The sequence below is a fragment of the Miniopterus natalensis genome, chromosome 15, assembly GCF_054644295.1.
Source record: "Miniopterus natalensis isolate mMinNat1 chromosome 15, mMinNat1.hap1, whole genome shotgun sequence".
NCBI classification, from domain to species: Eukaryota; Metazoa; Chordata; class Mammalia; order Chiroptera; family Miniopteridae; genus Miniopterus; species Miniopterus natalensis.
In genome coordinates, this window is record NC_142095.1 from 7017660 (window position 1) to 7042854 (window position 25195).

General features: G+C 42.2%; 1 protein-coding gene across 1 annotated transcript in view; it reads left to right on the forward strand.

Annotated features, from left to right (window-relative positions):
- ULK4 (unc-51 like kinase 4) overlaps positions 1-25195 on the forward strand; it is a 177535-nt gene that overhangs the window by 35676 nt on the left and 116664 nt on the right. Inside the window, exons 20-26 of the mRNA XM_016196088.2 lie at positions 4602-4763; positions 8351-8533; positions 13695-13822; positions 20902-21038; positions 22454-22575; positions 22710-22766; positions 25105-25156. Of these exons, the coding sequence (XP_016051574.2) occupies positions 4602-4763; positions 8351-8533; positions 13695-13822; positions 20902-21038; positions 22454-22575; positions 22710-22766; positions 25105-25156 (841 nt within the window). The remainder of the gene's footprint in view (positions 1-4601; positions 4764-8350; positions 8534-13694; positions 13823-20901; positions 21039-22453; positions 22576-22709; positions 22767-25104; positions 25157-25195) is intronic.

Genomic DNA, 25195 nt, shown 5'->3' on the forward strand with positions numbered 1-25195 from the left:
ATCTGTAGTCAGACACGTTTAGGTGTCATTCAAGGCCTCAAGCTGGGCACACGTGGGGGATCGCACATGAGGAAGGTGACATTTCTATCCACACTCAGGCCCCATATATCATGGGAGATAAGATACAGGTATAAAGTGGAATATAAGGAAGTAAGTGCAAAGGAACAAAATACAGGAACACAAAGCAGAAAGGAGCCTCCTAGGAATTCTTTTCGCAGCGTAAAAGAGATTTTAAAAACTTCGTATCTACAATTTTTAACACTTAGTGAATGCCTAGTAAAAGATGATTAATTCTAGTTCATGAGGTTGTGTCCTGTATTAAATATCTTCTCTCCTCCCCATCCCATATTTTTCATGTATATATAGTAGGAAGAAAAACGTTAGATATTCATGTGTATTGTTTTAACATTATTGCTAATAACTGTAAAATAATATTGTTTTGTATCTTTGAACATACTTTGCATTTTTTTGTTTTGGTGTTTTGCAAGTCTTGTGTATTTTTGATAAAGAGGGGGAAAGTCCAGAACTGTCTAATTTATGAAAGTTTTATGTTGTAATTTGAAAAGCAGTAAAACTTGTGCTTTGGCAGCATATACACGAACATTGTCCCTCTGAAACAGATACATCGGGGGTGATTGTACCCCCTAAAAAAGATTCCTATTTTTACAAAAATAATTCTTATGTAACAGTTCTTTTGCATATGTCTAATGTATTCAGGATATAGTTGGAGGTAAGTAATTTTTAAGCCTTTTATCTTCAACAATTAAAACTTTTTCCGTGCAGAGAACTTCCTGGTGTTTCTGAACCTAGATTCTTTTCTTGTGAACTATATCTCATGTATGGAAGAGTGTATGAAGTGTGTGTGTACAGGTAAGAGCACATGCTCTCAGACACGCATGCTCTTAAAAAAGGGCCACTAGCTTGGAGGGCTCTTCTCTGTCCCTCTTGGGTTGCAGCTTGTTGTTTCTTTCCAGGAGTGGCCACTGTTCCGACTTTGGTGATAAACATTCCCCAGTTGTGTGTGTGTGTTTTTAATCATGTTTCCATCTTTGAATGTTTATATACGTCACACATACTTTCAGATTTGTGGTTGGGCTTTCCATTTTCTTTATAGTGTCTGTTGATGATCAGAAGTTCTAAAATTTAGCTAAATTTACCAGTCCATTCCTTTATGATTTGTACTTTCTAAGTCTTAAGAAAAGTTTCTCTACTCCAACATCAAAATAGTCTATTACATTTTCTTCAAAAAGTTTTATTATTTTACCTTTTTCCATTTAGAACTGTAATCTGTTAGTAATTGTGTTGTTTGTATACACGTATATATATGTGTATGGTGCTGTGTATGGGTACAGTTGTATTTTTACAGACAAATGTAGGTGTTCAGCTATCCCAGCATCGTTTAAGGAGAAGTCTGTATCTTCCTATGGGGCTCTGCGGTGTCCCCTCTGTCATGTCAGTGTACATGTTTGTTTTTTTTTTTTCTGGGCTCTCTTTGGTTCTTTTGGCCTATTACCTACCTCTGTGGCATATATTTAAATTAATAATATTTTTTAATAGTTATATTTTTAATATATGGGGAGTTTTCCCCTTCTAATGTAACGTTTCTTAACCATTTTTGTTCCTTTTTACTTATATTTAATTTTTAGAGTCAGCTTCTCAAGTTCACTTGATAGGGTGTTAATTAAGAGTACATCTGTGCCCTGGCCAGTGTGGCTCAGCTGGCTGGGTGTTGTCCTGTGCACTGGAAGGTTGCTGATTGGATTCCCGGGCAGAGCACATGCCCAGGTTGAGGGCTCGATCCCCAGTAGGGAGTGTGCAGGAGGCAGCTGATCTATATTTCTCTCTCCCCATCGATGTTTCTCTCCCTTCCTTTCTCTCTAAAAATCAATAAAAACATACTGTTTTAAAGAGGAATACATCTGTAAATCCATTTGAGGGAATTAGTTAATATTAGAAAAATGGAAGGCATATTCAGTGAGAGCTAACAATAGGAGAAAGACATTTGTTTCTTTAAAAAAGTGCTGGACTAAGATGACAACTGATTGAAGTTCCTTGGAATTCTTGATGACTGTCATCTAATGTATTTTATTTATTAAGTTAGCTCTCAGATGTAGGCCCATTCTTTACAGCTAACGTTACCTTTATTTTGGATGCTAATTTTGTTATTCTTGTTTGGAAAAGTAGGCATGTATATTTTAATTATATTGGCACCAAAACTTTTTTTTTTGTCAAGACTGCCTGCAGTACTTTAGATCTGCTTAACCCCATTAAAACATCGTAGAGCTATTCATTAGAAGCCCAATTATCATAGACTTATTTCATAGGATTGTTTTCTAATCATCATAGCTTTTATCTTCATGATATGATGAAATAGGCCTTTGATTTAAGTGACAGATATTAGTTCAGTTCAGTTACCCCTTCTGAAGAGTTAATTAAGCAGAAAATAGCCCCAATCCTGGTGCCTGTGTGGTGTCCCACAGGGCATCCCAGAGGGACAGGGGTAGCTGGGTTCAGGCGGGAGCAAGTGGAGCTGGCTTGACGGTCTCACCGAGTTTATAGAGCACTGGGGTAACACATGGCCCCTTTCCAGCCTCGGTGCTAAAAGAGCTGTGGCTTTCTGGTTCTAGGAGTGAGTCCTGGAGGAACTGACAGTTTCGATGGAAAGCACACGCTAAGGTATTTGAGAGGTGCTGCATGGTAACACCTTCCCCCCCTTCAGGGGAAAAGTATTAGAACCGAATGAGAAATGAGACAAAGAGCCGGGCATGCAGGATGAAACTGGCCCGTATGCACGAGATGGGAGCCGGGGCGGAGGACACAGCTTACATCTACGGGCAGAGAGGCTTCCTGACATCGATCTCCCACCTTTAGGGTCCCTTAGCGCCCCCAGGTATAGCAGTGCTCTCCGAGCGGAGTCCCTGTCCTGGGACTTATGATGGAGGGCGTGGGGGGTGGGCCGGGCTTGGGAAGGAGGGGTTGAGCTGAGCTCTTAGCGTGCCCAGTTTATTCTGTTCACAGTTGCCAGCTGGAGGAAGCATTTTATTTCCTCTCAGGGAGAGTTGAGTGAAGGAACAGAGAGACGTTAACAGTGTCACCTTGCTGTATCCTGGCCACGTGGAAGGGGACATCGGGAACCGGGAGGAGGCATCCTCTCCAGCACTCGTTCTGAGAAGTGAAATGTGTCCAAGTTTGAGGAAGTCCAGGCATCTTTGAAATTTCTTCTCTAGCAGCCTCACAGTTCATACTCTATGATATTCATAATAGGAAGAAAAGCCAACACATTGGGAGTTTACTACTCTTTATCACCTAGATTAAGTATTCATGTGTATTGTCTCATTTAATTTTCAAACTGTCTTGTGTTTTATTATCTCTGTTTTATAGATGATGAAGCTGAGGCGCAGAGATGAAAATGCTCTAGGATATGTAGCTAGTAGCGTGTAAAACCATGGCTTCAACCTGGATATAACTCAGTGTCTTCTCATTTTTAAAAAAATTTTTTTTCATGAAAAAAATATAAATATGGGTTAAAAAGTATACACTCCTCATACTATAACAGTCCAAATGATGCCCAAATGATGTCCAAATGTGTAAAGTAGAATTAGTGGACCCCCCGTCCCACAACCCCCACCGATTGTAATCACAATGAACAGAATATTGTATATCTTTCTATGCCCTTCCTTTATTAGTATATTTATATAGGTGTATTTTTTGTTAAACAAACATGGGATTGTATTATACATATAATATTTAAACACATATATTTAATCTTCACCTGAGGGCATGTTTTTTATTAATTTTAGAGAGGGAAGGAAGGGGGAGAGAGAGAGAAACATCAGTCGGTTGCCTCCCTTACACACCCTGAGGGGATCGAACCCAAAACCTGGGCATGTGCTATGCCCAGGAATCGGAAAGGGGCCCTTTTGGTGCAGGGATGACCATCAGCCAGCTGAGCCACACCAGCCAGGGTGACTTCTCTTATTCTTATCAGTCCTATTTCCTGCAGCTTTGCATGAGTGGTAATATTTAATTGGATTTCAGACATTGTTGTTTTTATATCGTTGGGTGCTGGAGTTTTCCTGAAATCTTTCAAGGATTTTTGTCTTTTTTCTTGGACTCACTTGAGTTACTTGTAAACGGTTTGATTCTTTTTGAGGCTGGATTTTCAGCATTGTTAGGACAGCCCAGAACAGCCTTTAGGGTTCTTTTGGTCACACCACTGAGGATACACCTCACTTAGGGTTTTCCTTCATGCCTCATCTTTAGATGGTCTTCGGCCAGTTGGGGCTCTAATTATTCTCAGCCCTGAGTGATTTCATAGGGTTGTTCTGCATGTTCCTTGTGTCTTTAAAAATTACCTTCTGGTTTTGTTACGCTTATGTTGTTTATTTCCCATATTATTTCAGCCTTTTTATGAAAACATATCATAATTATGTTATGCTAGGCTATTGGTAATAGTTTCATAACCGCCTGAAGGAATGATCACACCTCCTGAGATACCTGACACAGACCTTTATGCGCAATGTTGATAACAGAAGATCCTGTCTGTTTCTCATACCAAATAACACCCTTTCCATCTGCTGCTCGTTCTCTGCTTTCTCTAGGAAGAGCGTGTCGTGAACCACATGGCAGCGAAGGTCATTGAGAACGTCTGCACCACCTTCTCCGCGCAGGCCCAGGGCTTCATCACCGGGGAAATCGGGCCTGTCCTATGGTACCTGTTCAGACACTCCACTGTTGACTCCCTCAGGATAACCGCAATATCGGTGAGATGGGGCATATTTGGGGGATACATTCGCATGTATTTATTTAAACACCAAGTTTGCAAAAACTGTGCCAGAAATAGAGTGAATGTAATTGAATAGGTAGGAAACAGAAACTTCAGAGTAATCGCTGGTGAGAACAGAAACTTGATTTTCTCCTAATGTAGAAATTTCAAAACGGGCTGGAAAACCTTGGCACTGTCAGGAAATTCTGTTAGGACCTTGTGGGGCCCGATATGATGGTTTTAAAAATGATTTGGAGGTGATAGTGGAAGACTGTGATAGTGGACAGGGATTTGGTTTGGTGTATGTTTACTGCTCCCTGACTTTTCCTGTCAGCACCTTCTTTCAGAGTTTATATTACATGGGTGTATCATGTGGTTCCAATGAATTCATTCTCAGGCACCTGTGGGTTTGGGGTTTTGCATTTTTTAAAATAATATATCTTTATTGATTTCAGAGAGAGGAAGAGAGAGGGAGAGAGAGAGAGAGAAACATCAATGATGAGAGGGTCATTGATCGGCTGCCTCCTGCATGCTCCTGACCAGGGATTGAGCCCGCAACCCGGGCATGTGCCCCAGCCGGGAATCGAACCGCGATCTCCTGGATCCTAGGTCGACGCTCAACCACTGATCCATGCCCAGCCGGCGGGTTTTGTATTTTGATTGGTTGTCTGCTACTTTCCTCACAAGGTCATAATAACTTGGTATAAAGGATAATTATGTTTGAAGATGTGTTAACAGGGTTGTATCAGTTTAATCATCTTTTGAACAAATACAACCCTTTCTCGTGTAATTTGTTTCAATACTCTCCTGATCACTAGTCTCATCTGAACTCTCAACGTTACGTGGCAGCCTCACTGTATTTCTCTCCTCTGCTTGGCCTTCCACTCCCCACAGTGGCAATTTCATAACTTCCCTCTTTCCTTAAATCTCCAATCCCACATTTTCCTCCTGAATCCTCAGTAATGACTCCCCCACCCCTCCCAGAGGAGATGAAAACATCCAGTGGGAATTATCCTAACCTGAGTCCGCTGTATCAGCAGATGTGTTACATCCACACCTGTGCACACCTGCTGCAATGGACAGACAAACCCTTCCCTTGTCAGGGACAGACCCTCATGCTTCTCCAGGTCTTCTCCCTGGGCCCTTTTTGGGAACCTCACTCAAATGGTTATTTTTGCTCTTTCCTAAATCTTTCACCTGCCCTGATCTTCCAGAGTCTTCTAATCAGCATTTAGGTATCCTTTACCCCATTACAAAAAAAGCCCACATATAAGCATTTCGAAAGGACTTGAGGCTGCATATCCACCTTCAGAGCCATTGTTTATAAAGCGTTGTCATCACAAATTATTGCTCCTTTCTATCCATTTCCTCTCCTACCCAGCCTGGTATCTGTCCTTTTTAAAAATGTCACTGAAGCTGATCCTGTTGAAAGTAATGACTTTCATGTTGCTAAGTCCTGTGGGTATTTATGGATAGTTTTCAGTTCTTATCTTAAACTTACCTATGTAATTTTGAAGATCAGGGGCTAACGATCCTGCTCACAGAGTATCAAGCAAAGGACATAAAGCATCACACACACACGTACACACGCACATCCCACTTCAGGAGCCATGTGATTTAAATATTACAGCACCTAATTATGGTGTGAGTAATGATGGAGAGACCTCAGTCAGAGTTAGTTACAAGTTACACCAGTAAGCTTTCTTGAGGCGTCTTGGAATGATACCTTGAGGCATCCATGTTAATCCTGGACCTTTAGAAAGAACCCGTCATGCTTCAGTTGGGCTAATGTTCCCATAATCATCATGGGTTCTTTTCAATTGTTTGTACCAAAGTCTGGCACTTTCTAGGCCTTTCTTCATCTGATACATTAAGCTTCACTCTGTCATCTTGGCCTTCTTGTAGTTTGTTCTTAGAATTCATCCCAGTAAGTAATTTTTCACTGAAATCTTGCCAGTTGTACCCAAAATGCCTTTTCTTTTTCTTTTCTGTCCCAGGATTCTCTTCAGTACCATGTGTTACATTTACACATTTTCATGTCTGCTTAGCTTCTTCCGGTGTGAAACCGTTCCTCAGCCTCTCTGTGTGCTTCCTGTCATTGACGGCTTTAAAGATCACAGGGCTCTTGTTCTGTAGGGTGGGGTTTGACCCAGGCCTGTCTGGTGCTTCCTCTGAAACCTCCTTCGCACCACCGAGGACTCCTGCCTGCACCTGATGCCACGCGGTGGTTGCTATGTGATGACCATCTATTTGTACCACTCTTTTTATAGGATTGGTTGGCACATGTTTTCTGTAAAGGGCCAGGCAGTAAATGCCTCGTGCTCTTTAGGTCACATACAGTCTCTGTGGCATACGCTTTTTGTTTTGTTTTCTATGACCCTTTGAAAATGTCAGAACCATTCTTACTGTGCAGTTCCTGAGCTGTGCAAAGACAGGCCGTGGGTATTGGTTGGCATGCTGTTGTCGGAAGCTCTTTTTCTTCTCATGCGTTCACGTGTGTCTTTATATCGTCATGGTCATGGATGCCCGTTTTACTCAATGGATTGGCATGTGATACCACCACTATGACTATGATTTATCGTTTGGATGCTCAAGGCATCCTAGCTTTGTCCCCAGCTAGCTTCTGTGTTCTGTTGACCTATTTCCCTCATCGTTTGAGCATTTCCTTACTTTTTGACACCATGTAATGTTTGGGCTAACTTTGTACTTTCTCTCTGCTAGCCCTAGAATCTATCATGTCTCCAAGGAGCCTTTGGTGTTTAGAAACCAAGATCTGGGTACTCTTTGTGCTTACTGCTGTGGGGCATCATTGCATCTAGGCCTTCTCAGTATACAAATAGAAAACACCATGTGCTCATACATTGACATATATTTAAAATTGTTCTTATATATATTTATATCACTGTACATGTTTGAAACAAGACTCATGCATTCACATTGATACTTCCAACTTTAATCCAATACCTTAGGATTCTTTCTGGCCTTCCTTTTTGTGTTTGTAAATCCCTTTTGAGACAGAGAGAAACCTGGCTCCCATTCTCAATATACTTACTGATTTTTCCCATCAGTTAATTTTGGGCGAATTACTTAAATATTTTATGCCTTAGTTTTATCATCTATAAAATGGGTTAATAATAATACCTTGCTCGCGTATTGTTGGGAGAATTCAATGAAGTAGCCTGAAGATGTTCTCAGTGCTCTTCACATACTGAACAACAAATGTTAGATATATACTTTCATGACTGTTTCCCAGCCCTTAGCTTAGTGTTTGCACCACGAGGGCACTTACCGATGTTGATTACTTAAGGGGAAGTTTTCCTATCTAGACTTACGAAGTAGTTTATCATTTTAGTTAGTTCATCATAATTTATATGACTATTATTTTAAGAGTCTCTAATGTTTTAAAACAACTTTAGTTTTCATTAGCAGCTGGATTATTGTCTTATTTTTAAATGTGTGGAAATTTTCCAGTTTTTTTAAGCCAAAATAAATGATGGAGGAGCAAGGTAGGCACCTTCTACTCTCTACGGAACCAGGCTAACAGGCTTGGAGGTGTCTGACAGATCTGTTTCCCTGTTGCCGCAGGCCTTGTGCAGGATCACTCGCCACTCTCCCTCCGCCTTCCAGAACGTCATTGAGAAGGTGGGCCTGAACTCGGTCGTCACCTCCCTGGCCTCCTCCATCTGCAGAGTTCAGCAGTACCTGCTGACCCTGTTCAGTGCCATGCTGTCCTGTGGGATTCACCTTCAGAGACTAATCCAGGAGAAGGTTTGACACAGCCCTCACCTGTTACTCTACTTTAAAAGTCCTTTTCTTCCGCAGGTTTAGTGGACGAGTAATATCCTCTCTGTAGAATTTATTTTTCATCTCGGGACCTTTTTGAACTTTGTCAAATCCGTCTACCATGGGCCATTCATCCGAAGACGTTATGAGAGTGTTTTCGTGATTAAAACAGAAATCTGGCAGGCGGCTCCCCTGCTGGGCCCGTCCGTGGGGAGGAGCTGGGAGCTGAGCTCCTCCTCTATGCTGCCACCTCGGCCCCGCCCCTTGCCCTGTGTCCCTCGCCTGCCTGAGGGGGGGCTCCCGTTGTTCTCTGACTTCTTTTTGCTCCTTTCCTTGTCTAATACACTGTCGTTGCCAGTCACCCTTCGAGCTCCTTCTCTTTTTATCTCATTCCCTTCTAATCCTTGGCTGTCCTGTTATTTATGTACAGTGGGGTTTGTAAGTGGTAAACCCACATCACTAAACTGAAGAGCTCTAGAGAAGGCTCTGTAGGGCAGCCTTCCTCAAAGTGTCTCCTCCAGTCCTTGCTGAAGAGGGATCCCTGCACCAGCACCGGCATCTTCTGGGTGTTGGAAACGCAGACCCTCAGGCCCCAGCTCAGACCTGCTGCTCAGAATAGACATTGTAATGAGGTCTCTAGGTGATGTGTTTTGACTTTATGGTTTGAGAAGCCCTGTCCTAGAGTGTTAGTGTTCAGTGAGGTGTTAACAGCTGTAAAAATGGCTCATGGTTATATATACATTTGGAAAGCAGTGAGTTAAAGAGAGAATTTCAGTGGGACAGACTTCAGATGCTCACGTGTATTACAGATCTTCACGAGGGTATGTAGTGTGCAGGGTTTTGTAACTTATGGGACCACTGACTTCTTTGGAGGGTGACACCTGTACTGCGGGGTCTGTGGAACATGGGGAAGGTGACGCTGCTGAGTGTGGAGTGGATCCGCTTCAGTGTTTGCTGTGGTTCCTCTGCAATGAATGCAATGCTTTGAATTTTGATTTTTATACTAAAAGTTAAAGTTTCAATAGTTACTATTAATTAGGGTCAGGTTTGCATTGTAAACTTGGTCTGTGAAACTCAAACAGAGAGCAAACCACTTCTTGCCTTTAATTAGTCTGATTTAGACTCTAGGAAATTTGAGCCTCAGAGAAAGTGTTTTTTCCACCAGTTTGCATATCTAATTTTTGCTACTAAGTTTTCCAAGTCATTAATGTTGTTGTCATTGTATTAGAAAAAGCACCACTCGAGTAGTTTCACTGTGTAAACTGCATAATAGAGGCTGAGGGTTTTAGCTGTTTGTGTTTTTTCATTTGAACACAGGCATGAATTAATTTAGTTTCAAATATGGTATCTCACAAAGCTGGTAAAATAAGAACTTATAGTTGGGCTCCCCTGAGGTGTGGGTTGTGTTGGGGAGATCCGGGGAGATAGAGGCCAGTGAAGCTGCAGGTGGGCAGTGGGGACGACGGGCGTGCAGGAGGCTGGGAGGTAGGAGAAGACCCGGATCATGTAGGGCCGGGATGTTGGCCTTCCTTAGGGTTTTGACCGATTCTTGATGTTAGGAAATTAAAAGCACGTAAAACTCCTGGAACTCCATTCTGCTGCATTTCAATTAGTTGAGCTTAAAAAACTCACATCAACTTAAGTAGATTCAAGCATCCACCTCAGCCATTTGGTTCCTGGCGTCTGTGCCCTTGAATGGACTTTGTAGCCTCAGCAGTGCATCCTTTGGACTTCATTTGCTTTGGGGGTCACTTAATGATGTAACATTAATTTTTAAAGCCCTACCCTATTTCGCAGGTGAGTTTGTTCAGGCTCACTGGTCAGACGGCTTCCTTCTGAGTGTGGTTGACTAGAGATACCTAGCCTTTGAAACCTTTTGCTTATTAATTTCTACTACAGCTGCTGCCTCTTTTTTTGCACAGTCTAGTTTGACTGGAGCCTCGTTTCAGGTTTAGCATTTGGACCAAGCAGCACAACAGTGATTAATAATAAACCAGAAGCTGCAGACCTCTGTTATTTGTAGGTACTGTGTATGGAAGATCACTGTGAAATTTCATGCCTGCAGAATTTTGAAAAGTGTGAACGCTAAGTCTACCAAGGTTTTATTTCTCCCAAGTCACAGGACATACAGACTCAATGGTTGCTAATCCAGCTTTTAAAATATGGTAATTAATTTATGCATATTAATCAGATTACGGGTGCCTGTTATGATACTTTTAGTTTGTTCTCATTAATAAAAATATTCTATCAGAGACATTTTTTACTTAGGTACTTGGCTGAACTGCTTTAAGGAAAGTGGAATCCAAGACCATTTTAGGTTTAATCAGTGAGATTTTCATTTCCATCTGTATGAAACAGGAGAATTGTGTCGGTGTAGTTACCCACATGATTCCTCACTGTTTCTCCTGAGGCCTCTGCCAGTGGGTGGCTGGGCTGCACTCATCGATTCTCACCTGTGACAGCTGATTGAGGCAGATCAGCTTCCCTGCCTGAGATTTACAAGAGCTATTCCAAAGTTCCCTTCCTCGTTGTTTCCATCCACCTCGAAATTTCTTCCTCATGATACACACTAGAGTGATGTTTCATCCTTTTGCTTAATTATTATAAAGATAACATTTGTTTGTGGAGGATGCTTCAGACACGCGGACCCAGTCCTCACATTTTGAATATTCCGTCATGTCATCTTTGTGTTCGATAGACATGTCCATTCTGAAATCTCTGCCAAGTACCATCTGAATGTTGGACATGAGCTTGTCCTCCTGTGTGTTGGCTTCTAGACCTAAACGGCTTCTGCTTCCCCTCCGCCACATGTAATATTGTGGGTATGCTGAGCAAGGTGAACTTAAATCAAAGCTGGATACACAGTGGATTGCATGCCAAAGCGACCTGAGGTCATTTTTGCTTCTCTAAAGGTCATTTCGATTATTCATCAGTGGCCCTAAGCCTTTGCCGCAGTCTGCAATCTTCCCTCCTCCAGCATTGTAAGATTACTACTGCTCTAGAAGTGTGGTGCACGTTGTCTAAGATTAAATACGGGGCCCTGGGTGATTAGTTGTAGGGAGTCTGTTATTCGGTTTTTCTGAAGACTAAATGAGAGTGTGTTTAGGGCACAAGATGCTTTTAGGCTTAGATCCCAGTGGTCGTCTGTAACACACTGTGTCTTCTTCAGGGACTTAGAGTTACTGTGCTCCAAAGAAACCTCGGACCCAGTTTCTTTTCTTTCTGGCATTTGCTGTAGTTTGTCTCATTTATGTCACTCAAAATCCTAAGTATATTATTTTAATTTGCAGGATTCTTAGTCATGGCCTAATCTCAAGGGTTGCAGCAACTGTAGGTGAATAACAATTGTATTTGCTGTGGCAGGAGCTCACTGTGGCTGCCTCTTGTGGAGCAGGTGGAAGAAAGCAAGGATAGCTAGAGCCCGGCGCAGTAACTCAGGAAGACAGTGGCGCGTCGGGATAAGACAGCGATGGCGGGGTGCTGTTCTTGCAGGACCTGGGAGCCTTTTGGACGCAGGGCGGAGGAGGAACGAGTCAAGGCAGATGCTCAGGTTTTTATTTTAGCTATTGGGTTGATGATCCCTGGAGCAGGTCACCTCTTGGGCAGGTGCTAACCTGACTGTTGGGTGTGTGACACAAAAGGTCGCAGCATACCCTCCACTCACATTCACCAAAGGCCAGCACGTTACCATATTTGCGTTATAGTTTCTCTGTCTCTTAAAGTGTGTCTTCTTACCCCTTTGAGAAGAGGTTGCAGACCTGAGACTCCTTTACTTTCAGTTACTTCATCGAATATTTCCCCCAAAACAAGCCATGGGTTTAAAAAATCAAGCTAACATTTATTTAGCATTATTATTAGCTAGCTGGCAGGCCTTGTTCTGATTTTGCAGGAATGTAAAGTCCCAGTAATGTTCTTTTGTGCAGAACAAAACTTGCAAGATCTTGAATTGCAGTCAGTTATCATGTCTCTTTAGTCTCCTATAGTCTGGAATGGTGGTTCAGTCTTCAGCTAGTGGATATCCGAATGGTTTTGGAATTATGTGGATGTGGAAAACAGGCCTGTGATCGTGGTCCTTGGACCACAGAGTGTAAATTAGAAGTGGCAGTTGACTATGGTAACAGGGCTCCCTGTCCACATGCTGGAAAGGTGGAAACAGGTCTGTTACTCAGGGGCACCATGGTGTTGACTCTGTTTCCAAGCAGAATGGTGATGAACTGGCTTATTTGGTTCAGGAGCTAGGTGAGACTGATGCATCGATAGACATACATAGAAATATCTTCATACTTAAATAGAAACACACACCCGACTGAGTGAAGTCTTTCTGCCTGACAAGATAGCACCCAATGTGACGTGGCAGAAAAATCCAGCTGCTCACATCTGCCTTGGATACATGGTGTCACCGCTAGGTCCTTGCTTCTGGGAAGGACTCTTGGGAATTTGTACTCCTGCTCTCTTGCTGACAGTACGATTCCATATTCCCGCCAGCTCACATTCATTAACTGTATGTGTGCGAGTGTGTTTCCCTTTTGCATATCAATAGGCACCTGAAATGATGTACAATCTTTCTGTTAGAAGGGAAAATAACAGTAATACTTGTCAATACTTACTCTTCTGTGTTGTATTACACCTTTAATTAAAGAATGCTATAGAAATAGAGGTTTTTCCTTTGTGCCACATATTGGGTATTGTTTTATTTTATGTCTGTAGGGACTCAGATATGTAGACTAGAGACGTGACCTCTACATGTGCAGGCCCGCTCAGAGGCTTGTGACTGCCGTGTTCTGCTTATTGCCACAATTGTACTTGTGTGGTTGAGTGGTTAAGAGGTAGCTTTGCTGTGCGAATAGCCTGGATTTGCATCCAGCTTTGTGAATTTAGGCAAATCGCTTAACCTTTCAAGATTCATTTTCCTGTTTTAAAACAGGAAGAACATTGTCAACTTTCTATGGCTCATTTTTAGGTTTAAATGAGATAATACATATTAAAAACTCACTATAGCATCTGGCACAAATTAGGAATGCAAAACGGTTAGCTGATATTATTTTATTTTCTGTTTTCTGTTTGGTTATTACAGCCTATTAACCTTGAGAGTTGACCGCTCTATTTATTTCATGTTTCCTAAAGAAAATTTTAATGTCTTCCACAGGATTTTGTCTCTACAGTTATCCGTTTACTTGACAGCCCCTCAGCCTCCATTAGAGCCAAAGCCTTCCTGGTTCTGTTATATATTTTGATTCATAACCATGAGATGCTGCTGCTCAGCTGCCAAGCGAGGTATGATTTTCTCTGACGATTTCATCAATAACTTCAGCTTGGTGCCTCTTTCATTATTTTTTGGACTCTATGTACCTGGTATTGAATTTTTTTTTCTAGGTTTCCTCAAGGGTTTAATATTTCATGTGCAGCCTCAGCTTGGAAGCCCTGAGGACCAGAGAGAGGCTGTGAAACTGAAGCAGGGTGGGGGAAATACCTGGAGTTTCGCACGTCTGAGGACAGTGCAAGACAGGTGTTCAATGCGGTTCTGGCTTGCGTCTTTGGGAGATATTCCTCGACCAGTGTTTTGGCTGTAGTTTTCACTGTTGTAGGATTCGGGAATGAGTACTTGACAGCCCAGAGGGGCAGCTGGTGAAGCAGAGGTAGGAGCAGGGCAGGGATCAGGAGCTATAGGATGGGGAGATCTCTCACCTCTCTGGGCTTCACCTCCCAGAAGACGTCGTGGATGCGCCTGGGTTCCCTCCACGCTCTAATGTTTCCTGAGGAGCATCTGCTGAACTGTCCAGACCATATGCTCTGTTGAGACCCAGAGGAATCTTAAAAATATAGTCTAATGCCTATTTCTCGATCTAGCTTTTTACTTATTATAGAATATGGAGGAGAGCCTGGAATTGTTGAGATGAATCTCGATTAGGGATTTGCAGATGTTTTCTTGTGAACAGCTAGAGAGTAAATATTTTAGGACTTGTGCATCAAGAGGCAAAATTGTGAGTATTATGTAGGTACTTAAATTACAAGAGAAAACAAATTTTTAAAATTTTTTATTGACAAGAAATATACTACTAATAATTGAGTACTTTTTTTTTTTTTTTTTGGTAATGCAGGTCTAATGAGAAGAATAGAATTTTTTGGGGGGGAGATAACATTTTGCTTAAGTAGGGGTCAAGGTTACTATCCCCATCATCAAAGCAGTTACAGATGTTCACGTCAGTGCTGCTCTCTGAAGCAGCTTGTGATTCTTATCTTTGAAACGTCTCTCACACGGTTAGGTGCTGCCACACACGTGTCCCTGCAGGGGCGCGTGACAGTAACCGAGCGCCTTCCTTGCCGAGGCGGTGCTTCGAGGATCCGGTTAGGTTCTCCCTCGGCACCTGCCGCCAGCGGGCCCTCACACTGCAGAGTAACGGCTGCTGAGTCAAGGTTATGCGGGAGCTGCGAACACGCCTCTGACTCTCATCTCCCAGGGATCACCGTCCATTGTTTTATGTCCAGTGTCCTGAGAACTGATTTCACATATTTTGTCTGTTTCTTGGTTGTTTTTGATGGGAGGGTGAGTCCTGTCCCTGTTCGTCCATTAGGGCAGAGGCAGAAGTTGCTCTTGTCTGTAAAGACCGCCCCGCTGGCTTGGCTGCCTCTAATATCATCCTACACACGGACAAGTAATCCAGCTTATCAGTGGATGTTATATTATTTCTTGGACTCACAGTGCGGTCTCCATGCGGCGACTGGAGCCCCTTACACAGCGTGAGTCAGCGTGAGTCTCCTGTCCTGTCCTGCGGTGACTCTTCTCCGGACACCCTATTGTGCTGAAACAACACCCCTGCTCCTTTCTGGCCCCATTGTGCCTCTGTCCTCTGGTCCCGGCTCACCTCGACTCTCTGTGCAAACTCCATTCCTGCCAGAGTTTTTCTTGTTGCTTTTCAAACACGAAACCTGTTACGCTCACCTCAGGGCCGTTCCCAGTTGCTGTTCCCTGCGCCCTAAAGCACTTCCTCCAAGGGTTTGCGGGCAGCTTCTTCAGGCCATTCAGGTTTCTGCTGGATTGCTCAGGAGGCTGCGCAGGGAGGGATATTATGCATCTTTATTCTTTTATATTTTTAGCCTTATTACAATAAGCATGTTTCATTCCTGTAATTAAGAAAAATATTTAATGAAATAGCAAACAAACCACTTAAAATGAAAAGAAATGTTAGCAATAGGTACCAGTTAATTTTGAAGGATTAGGAGAATCCCTAAGGCTCAAATTTTTTAGACTTTGTAGGTTAAATTCGGTAATACAAATTACTCCCAGACACAGGCAGCCAGTACAGGCCACGGAAAGATGGTTTCTGTTTGTTCCTTTGTGCTTTGCGGCGCGCATTACGTTGGTATGCACATAAAATGCAAGGGTGAATATAAGGTGTGGGAAGGAGAGGCAGACTCAGGCCAGATGTTAAAAGTCCCTGTGATGAGTTTCTATGAAAAAGGGCTCTCCCCTCCTTACCTGTGCCCTAAAACTCCACTGCCGCTGGAGCTCACGGGAGGCTGCCGTCTGCCTGGGAGCTGAAAGCTCACATCAGAGCCCACGATAGCCTTCGCCATGGTATGGAGATATGTTTCCTGCCTACCGTCGCCACCATCAGCCTCTTCTGGATTCAATTTCAGACATTTTTTATGTCGGCTCTCAAAGCTTTCTAGCGTGACAAGCAGTGGAATGGAGCTGTCAGAATCAGATGAAAATGATATGAGAGGCCCCCAAATGTCCGCCTGTTTCTTCAGGTGGCTTCATGCTCATATTGAATGTGGCAAGTGATAAAGCAGGGTCCCAGGTGTCTCTGGAAAAGGCAGCCCTTTGAGAGGGTGGATGGTCGTTTACGGCCATCGGATAGGTTTGCTGCCAGCTGTGATGCCCGTGCCGCCTGGTGGATCAGGTCTTAGTGGCCGTTCCCCTCTTCCCGTGGCATTGCTATTAGTATGGTAATCAGTGAAATCAATAAAAAGCTGTTTTGATCTTACAAGAACAATTTTTTTTTTTTTTAAAGAAAAATATTTACCCTATGTAATTGGTTAACTGTGTGGGGAAAAATTATCTTCTCAGTTTGCACCATGCAAAAGTCAATTCCAGATGGATTAAAGAATTGTATACCAAAAAGAAGCTATAAACAGCTGGAAGAAAATATGTTTAAGTGTGGGAAAGGACAGCTTTCCCGAGTAGAAAAGCAATGAAAGAAACCATAAGAGGAAATTCTGAGAGTTTGGCTATATATAGATTAAATACTTTTATATTCCCCCAAAATCATAAATCAAAAATCTCACGCTAACAAAACCTGTAAAGTTTTGCATCAAATATAACAGTTAATCTGTGTACTGTGAAGAGATTTATAAAGATGTAAACAGATATTCAGCTTCCTTAGTAATGAAAGAAATACAAATTGAAATAGCCAAATACTATTTCTACCCATCATAATATCAGGTTAAGAAAAGAAACTATCACTATCTTGTATCCAAAGTACACATAGAGGGACTACTTTTAACCAGTTAGTGGGGCTACCTTTTTTTGAGGGCACTTCAAAGTGTGTATCAGAAATCCCTGTGATTCAGCAGTCCTCATTATAAATAAACTTGAATTACAGGCTTGTACACTGTCCGGGGATGTCAAGTACCTGAAACATCTGAACCTGCCTTTTCTTGGTTGGTGAGGTTTTCATTAACTTGATCTATTAGATGTGGAAGAACCTAGAGGCTCGTCAGAGACTCCGGTGGGTTCTAGTTGCTCCGCTGCATAGTTTGGCAGCAACCCAATTTTCTCCTGGTAATCACGATCCCTCACCCTTACCCAGCAGAGTAATCCTCTTCATTCCCCACGACTGAACTGTTGTGTCCTCTGATGGAAACTTTCCTTCCTGGGAACCAGTCCAGCAGAGCTCAGGGTCATGGTGACTGGAAGATAAATTCCATGAGTAGGTTATTAGGTGTCATAGTGACAGGCAGTCACTCCCACTTCTACTCCTTGGTGACCAGACCTGTGGTTTGACTGGCAGAGACAAAAGCATGTATTTTGTCCGCGGATTCAAAACATATGCTTCATTGTTATAAGACAGAACCCAATCTTTCACTGTGTTCTTTCCCAGTTGGCACTGTGACTGAGGCCATTTCCTCTTTCAGTCAAGCTAGGTTCTCCTAGGTGATTGGGTACTTGCTGAGATGAGTGAATTTCATGGGCCTGAGCACTTTACCATACTTCTTTTGCTATTAATAAGTTCCTTGATCAGGTAGAGTAATATATTGATTACCATGATAATAAATAAGTTATTTCTTAGGTCTATACATCGTGGCTCTAACAGAAGCTTATGGGCAGGGAAAGCAAATTTATATCCAGGATATGTAGCTATTCCAGTGAGGAGAGTTGACTGCTCCTTCTACTAACCAACTTTTGCTGGATTACCAGCTGGTCTCTCCAGAAAACGGGACCAAACTGGGGCTCAGCATTGGTTTCTCCATTGGCTGGAGTGGCAGTGTCAAGATGAGGGGCATTCCTTTTGCTGAGCCATCCATAGCCTCCATCATCACCACCTTGGCCACTTTGTACCTGAGCTCGTTGAGCAGTCCCTGGGGTGGCTGGAAAAGAGTCTTGAATGGCATTTGTAGAACATGTCATCTTGTCTGCCTGATCATTGAGAGTCGCCTCTGAAGTGGTTGCTCTCTAGTGGGCATCCGCATGGTACATAAATGTTTTTATGCTTTGAACCCATTCTGAGATGTCCACCCACCCTCCCCTTTCCCAGAACTTCTTGTCATCAGATCTTGCGACTTCTTGTCTCCAAATCTTGTTTTTCTAAGCCCCTGACCATCCTACTAAGCTGTCAGTCAGTGCCCATGAATCAGCATGCATCTATCCTTCTAGCTATATCTCAGTTTAAACATAGGGTACAACAAAATATGTTGTTTGGAATTCTGCTAACTGGAAGGACTTCCTTTTCATGGACTCTTCTCACTTGGTTTGTCATGCTGCTGCGGTCTACTTTGGTTTGGTACCAGCATATTATAGTGAACAGTTCACTCACCAGGTCCAGGGCTTTCCCTCTTCTGTCAGCTGGTCATAAGTAATCCTTAATTGGGATCAAGAGAGGAGAGGCAATGCAGAGGAGTATGTGTTGAAGGAATCTGACCCACCCCCTCCTGCAAGTGACTTGTACATTCTGGACCTGCTCAAGCTCAGTCTCTTGTACTGATCAGTCTACTTGATTTTGGATTCTTGCCGTGGGTGCCCAACCTCGTGGCTTGGTGTGTCAGATCAACGATACAGTTAATGATCGGTAACTCAGATCATGTGACTATTTGATGTCAGTAGTCATATGTTCATCCTCTAGCAGGAGCTGTTTCTCAAAAGAGTAGTTGTCTGCAGATGGGTCGTTTGCTGTAAAACCTGTCTTAGTCTGTTCAAGATGCTGTAACAAAATATCAGACTGGGTAACTTGATACAACAGAAATTTATTTATTACAGGTGATGGGGGCTAAAAAGAAGAGGGAATCTTATTTATCTGTGGTCTACTTGGATTACTGTTCAGATAGTTGATCTTTTTAACTCGATACCCTTGTAGGACACCAAGAAATATCATGTGCAGTTTGGTTGTAGAACAACTGTAAAATGTTTATGGACACTGTGCTCAAGTGTTCCCACATTTTATTCCCTTCGTAGAATGTGAATTCTTTTAGTAGCTAATGTTCCCTTGGGAGTAAAGTGGATATATTCTATAGCCTGTGTAAACACATTCTGTAATGGGAAGGCACTGGGGAGAGCATCCCAGAAGGAAGAAATGGAGCATTGCTCTAGAGTTAGTTTCATATTGTTATGGATCCCACCCGTCTTTTATTTCTCCCAGCAGAGGTAATGGATATTTTTCACGTGTTAACAGCCTGTACTAGTGTTTGAAAACTATTTGAGTAGCTTTTGCCTTAGAGATATTTCAAACTACGGTAATTAAACAGCACATTATTGAATGTCATGGATAATTTAAATTTTAGAGAAAAACTGACTTCATGTAGACAAGTGTGAGTTCGCTTATTTATACTCTGCAGATTTTGGATTTTGCTTATCAGGAAATGGTGGGGTCCCGTTTCTTTGGTTTACTCATTATAAGAAGTTTTGTGGTCTGGTCTCTTTAAGCAGTACTGATACATTTCTGTCGATTTAGTCACATTTTTTCTGCATTTGACCAGTGTCTTGTATTTGTTAGAGGGTGGCTAGGGCTGTAACCAGCGACTAGAACAGAGGATGCTAATGGGCTTATGTGGAACTTATGATCTTTGATTTGGTTTATCCCCATGTGTTCACAAATAGGGCCCCAAGTCATAGTAAGCAGAAAGGCAAAGCCATGAATAAATCTACTAAGAGAATAAATAAATCTACCCTAAATTCTAAGGGTTAAGATTTCGGTATACTTTACATGTACTTATTACGTATAAAACCACCTCTTCCCAGTTTACAGTGGGCGTTGGTTGGAAGTTCTTGCTGAGGAATAGAAATGGGCTGGGATGAGTGATGAGAACAGAGCCTGGGGGATGGGGGATGGCCAGGGAGTCCAGCAGGGAGGTCGCTGCATCCCTAGGGGCCTCTGCCTGATGGAATCAGTGGACTCATTGCCCTTTAGAGAGTTGAGGGGAATGGGAACTTGGGAAGATGCCTGGTGGGTCCAGCAAAGCGGTGAAAATGGGCCTAAAACTTGTAAACAACAGCCTTCGTATCTAGAGATGGTCCAATGTGATCCCTCGTGCCGAGGTGGACATAGTTGGTTCAGAAATTGATGTTAAATGGATGCCAGTGGTTTGAAGAAGAAATAAGTTTATTAAAAGGCAGATATCATAAAACTGGACAAAAGGACATGTGAAATCTAGTGTTGGAATGAAAGTCTTTCTTTGGATTTATGTGCATGATTCACTGAAGGAACTGGAGTTCATGCAACTGTCCTGAGGGTCCGAGCACATTGAATACGTTGCATACTGATAACAGTGTAGGCGGCTTGTGGTTCTACTTTGAGTCTTCGAAACACCAAGAACCCTCTTCTGTCCAGATGCCTCCGTTTGCCTTTCACCATCATCTGGAGGATGTGTTTTTTTTTTTCATGGGCTGAGGGCTAAGAACATCAGGGCACTGTCTTTAAGAAATACACTGGCAGAGATATCAGTTGTCTTTCTTTCTACATAAATATTTAGATTTTCCTGAGACCAAAATGGACTGCACCTGACAAGTTGCTACAAATCTAAATGTCAACATGATAGGGACTCTGCCCCCTGGAAACAGTGTCTTGGTGGCATCTTCAGACAGATGCCACCAACTCTCTTATCATGAGAGCCGACCTGTTGGCCTTTTCTGTGTGTAGGCTGGTGATGTACATCGAGAGAGACAGCAGAAAGACCTCCCCGGGCAAGGAGCAGCCGCAGAGCGGCCCCGAGCACCTGGCCAGGTGCCTGGACCTTCTCATCTGTCACGTCGTGCAGGAAGTGCCTCGGATCCTGGGTGAGTTGCAGGCTCGTGCTCAGGCCCCTGGCTGCTTACCTCTCGGTGACCCGGCTTTCAGGCATCGCCTCTTTTATATTCTCGCTGCTCTGTCACTGTAGGTGAGCTCAATGACACTTTGTCTTGAATGTGTAGTTTCAAGATTTCCATGTGCCTTATCTGTTTTCCCAGTTATTTTGCATCAGTGACATGATTGAGGCAGAGCTGGCTGAATATGATGTTGGGGTGTCATCTGTGGTAAACTGGTGATTTGGGAAAATAAATAAAAGAAAAGCATTTTAATTGCTTACAGTTGGACTTACGCTATTATTTTGGGTAGCCTTTCTCAAGATCTCTCTCTGCTTTATTCTGAATTAAAAAAACTTGTCCTTTCAGATGAGAGCCACACATTTATTTGCTATTAAAAGAATTTAAGAATGCCTAAGCATTAACATTTAATATTAGACTTTTGATATTAAAGTCTGAAAATTTCTTTGGTGTGAAAAATTTAAAATAAAAATATCTAATCATGATTTGCAGAGGATGTTTATTATGGCCAATCCCCTTATTTCCTTATTCTTTGCAGACATTATAATAATCTAAGGAATGCGTATATTTAGCTTAAATCCCATCCCATGCTTTTCCAGCAGATGTAGCACGAAACCAGGAATGTTTAAAATGTGGAATTGACCCAACTGACTGGTAAAATATACTTAGACGCTGAAATCATGATACTGAATCAGAGTAATGGAAATATCTTCATGGCTGAGCGACAAGCCTTTTTGCTTCTTACTGATACTTGGGGAGATTTTTTGCCTGTTAATGACTGAAAAGAGAGCATTTCAAAATGTACTTTGGATTGTAACCTTTCTTTAATCTTCAGTCTGAGGGCCATGGTCTGTCTGGTTGATTGGTAGTTGAGTTTCTTATTACTAGATTTATTCTGGTTAAGGATATATAATAATGATAAGATTAAATATCCACAACACAAGTTTTATTTGTTATTGGACTTATCATCCAATGAGAAGTTTTATGAATTGATCTATTTTTATTTCCATTTATTCTATTATTAAAAATTATGATCTATAATCTGTTCACTTAAACCTTTTTAATATTTCTTTTTCTGTTTACCAAAGTAATGGGTGCTTATACTTATTTCGAAATACAAATAACAAAAAAAAAGAGAGAGAAGAAAAATTATTTCTGAAACCACCACTCCACCACGCTCTTTATAAATTCAGTGTTAAATTTCTGGATGAGCGGTTGAGTTTATATCCATCCTGCCCCCAGCTTTCTGTTACAGTCTCAGTATTTGTGAGTAAATATCACAGCGTCTCTCCAGCTCACTGAAGTGGAGATTCGTCCCCTCTGCCGTCCTGTTAGTCTCCCAGCAGTGACCGGTGGTCCCTGAGCGCCTGTGGTCTTTGCTTCTGCAGGTGACATTCTCACCGCCCTGGCTAATGTGTCTGGTCGGAAACACCCCTCGACAGTTCAAGCGAAGCAGCTGAAGCTGTGTCTGCCCCTGATGCCTGTGGTGCTTCACCTCGTCTCCTCCCAGGTGCGATCTCACTGGAAAAACCACGTAACCGTGGCTCCCTCCTGTAAACTGGAGCTGGGAAAGCCACTCAGACAAAGCGCCCGTTTCCCCCTCGCCAGCTTCAGGGTCTAACCATGGGCACTCTCGTCACACAGGTGTTCCGACCCCGCGTTGTGACGGAGGACTTCCTCTTCAGTTATGGGACCATCCTTGTGAGTGGCTGAGCTTTTCATGTTCCTAATAAAAATGGGGCTGTTGCTACTGTGTGTGGAATTTGGTGTCTGAACAGGTGATTTAAAAATTCTCGTGGTATTTATTTGTCTCTAGGGAAGTGACCTTTTTATATTTTTATCTGTTGACTGTAATAAAATTTGACATTTGGAGAAAACACATTTTCTCCTGATAATGTATTAGTTCACAGACAGCCCCAAGTAAGTCTGTAGCAAACGCTTTTACCGATTTTGGTATTAAACATCATGAAAAAATTTTAAATAATAAAACTGGTGAAAATGGAATGCTGGGAATATGTTATCATTGTTATTTACCTTGGCTTACATTGTCCAATTATGTGCAGATCTCTTTTTTGATGGCATTTCACTAAGTTAAGCTTCATTTAACTTTTTTTAAAATTTAATTTTGATGAGATGTGTAGCAATGAAAAACAAATCAGTGTGCTATCTTTCATTCCAGTTTTTGCTCACAAAAAAATAGTCTTTTTGTTCAGATTGTGGCTCGTGAGTTATGTAATCTCTTCTCCTTGCCGGGCATAGTTGCAGTATGGATTATTGATGAAACGGGAGCTATTTACAGGGAAAGCTAAGACATTTGTCACGCAGCTCCTCCAGTCTCACTTTGATTTCATAATGAAACTGAACTGAGGTTTTCAAAATGCTGCAGAGGTATCCAAACATCTCAAAGTTATTGTTATTTTGGAATAAAAAAAGGATTGTCACCCACAAGTGAGAATATAGTTTTCTAGAAGGTCCATCACAGGGTGAAGAATGATGCTTTGAAGTACAGATGTTGAGTGCAGGGCGCTGACTTAGAAGTGCAGGCAGTGCACTGGGGTCCTTTTGTGCTCAGTTTCAGATCTTTATCTGAAGAAGGGAACTTTGTTGTGTTTTTTCTTAAGTTCTGGCCTCATTAGTTTATAAAAGACTGATGGTTGTGTGGTGGTTATAGTTTTCTACAAAAAGGCATCACCATTCAAATTTTCAAATAGAAGAGGAACAAAGGAAATGATAATATTATTCTGATAGCTTTTCGTACAAGAATATAATTATAATGTCCATCATTCACGAATCTTTGCTTATCCCAGGCACTGAGATAGTTATTAAAAGGCACACCTGCCCTCTGCAGATTCTTATTTTAAGTGGATGTTGCTTTGCTGGTTGATTTTTTACTTCAGTTGTAGTAAATAGAGCAGAGAGAGTGCAATCTTACATTTTAAAAATGTACTATATAATTATTCATTGCCACACGAATGTTCTCGTTACGAGTTTTCCCCTTTTCTACAAACCTTGAATTCATACACCCAGTTTGCTGCAGGGCCCCATTTTCAGCTTCTGCGCGGTGGCACCGAATAGCATGGCGTGGTCCTGGCCTGCCCTTGGCCCACAGCGCCCCATTTTCCCGCCTGATGGGCCATTTTCTGCCTACACTCTCCACCCAAGGGAGCCCTCGTGGGGCGCGTGGGGAGTGTGCACCCTGTGGCTCCTCTGCCACAGCCCCCGCGTTGAAGCCCCAGCAGACTGTAGCCCGCGTTCCCTGCCCCGTGCTGTGGTCACCTACAGATTTCTGGGTCATTGCCCCCAGTCCTCGGAATGGCTCTTCATGGGGCCCAGTCCGTGTGTCCATGCTGCTCCTGGAACCGGTCTCAGAGTCAGACCCCCCTGGGGGGCCCTTCCAACCCCGCGGCCCCTGCTCCTGGACCGCCCCTCCGCGCTCGCCTTTCCCTCGCATAGCTGCCTACACCCATCAGCTTCTTTTGTTTACTTAGAGACTGAAAAAAGGAATTCCGAGTACCCCATATTTTCAGTTTTCAAAGAGCATGTGTTTTATTTTAAGATATTCTCTTACTTTGCAGGCAATTTGTGCTTATTTATTTTAATGATAAAATGCATGCTTTTAAAAGAAAATGTAGAAAAGTATAGTGAGTTCAAAGAACATAAAATCATCCGTAACTCCACAAAGACAACCATTGTCAACACACTTTGGCTTCCCTGTAGTGTTTTCTATTTATATATGCACTTGTGTGTAGAAAAACTACGTACATATGACATACTTATGTATGATATAGACTGTGCTGTACATATGTAGATTTGTATTATCTCTTTTTCATTTAACATTGTGTTGTATTTTCCTTTATCTTAATTTTTTTCATATTTTAATGGTTACATATTGTTTCATTTGTATGACTTATATAAAGTTTTATATCAGTAAAGTTCAAGAAAACCAAACACAACATATCATTTAGGGACATATGTTATCTATGTTTTATTTCAGAACTATTTTGAAATCTCCATTTACCAGTATTTTTATTTTTTACAGAGTCACATTAAATCGGTAGACTCAGGAGAAACAAACATAGAAGGCGCCATCGGTGAGTGGACCGTGGGGCATTTTACATCCTTGATTGAGG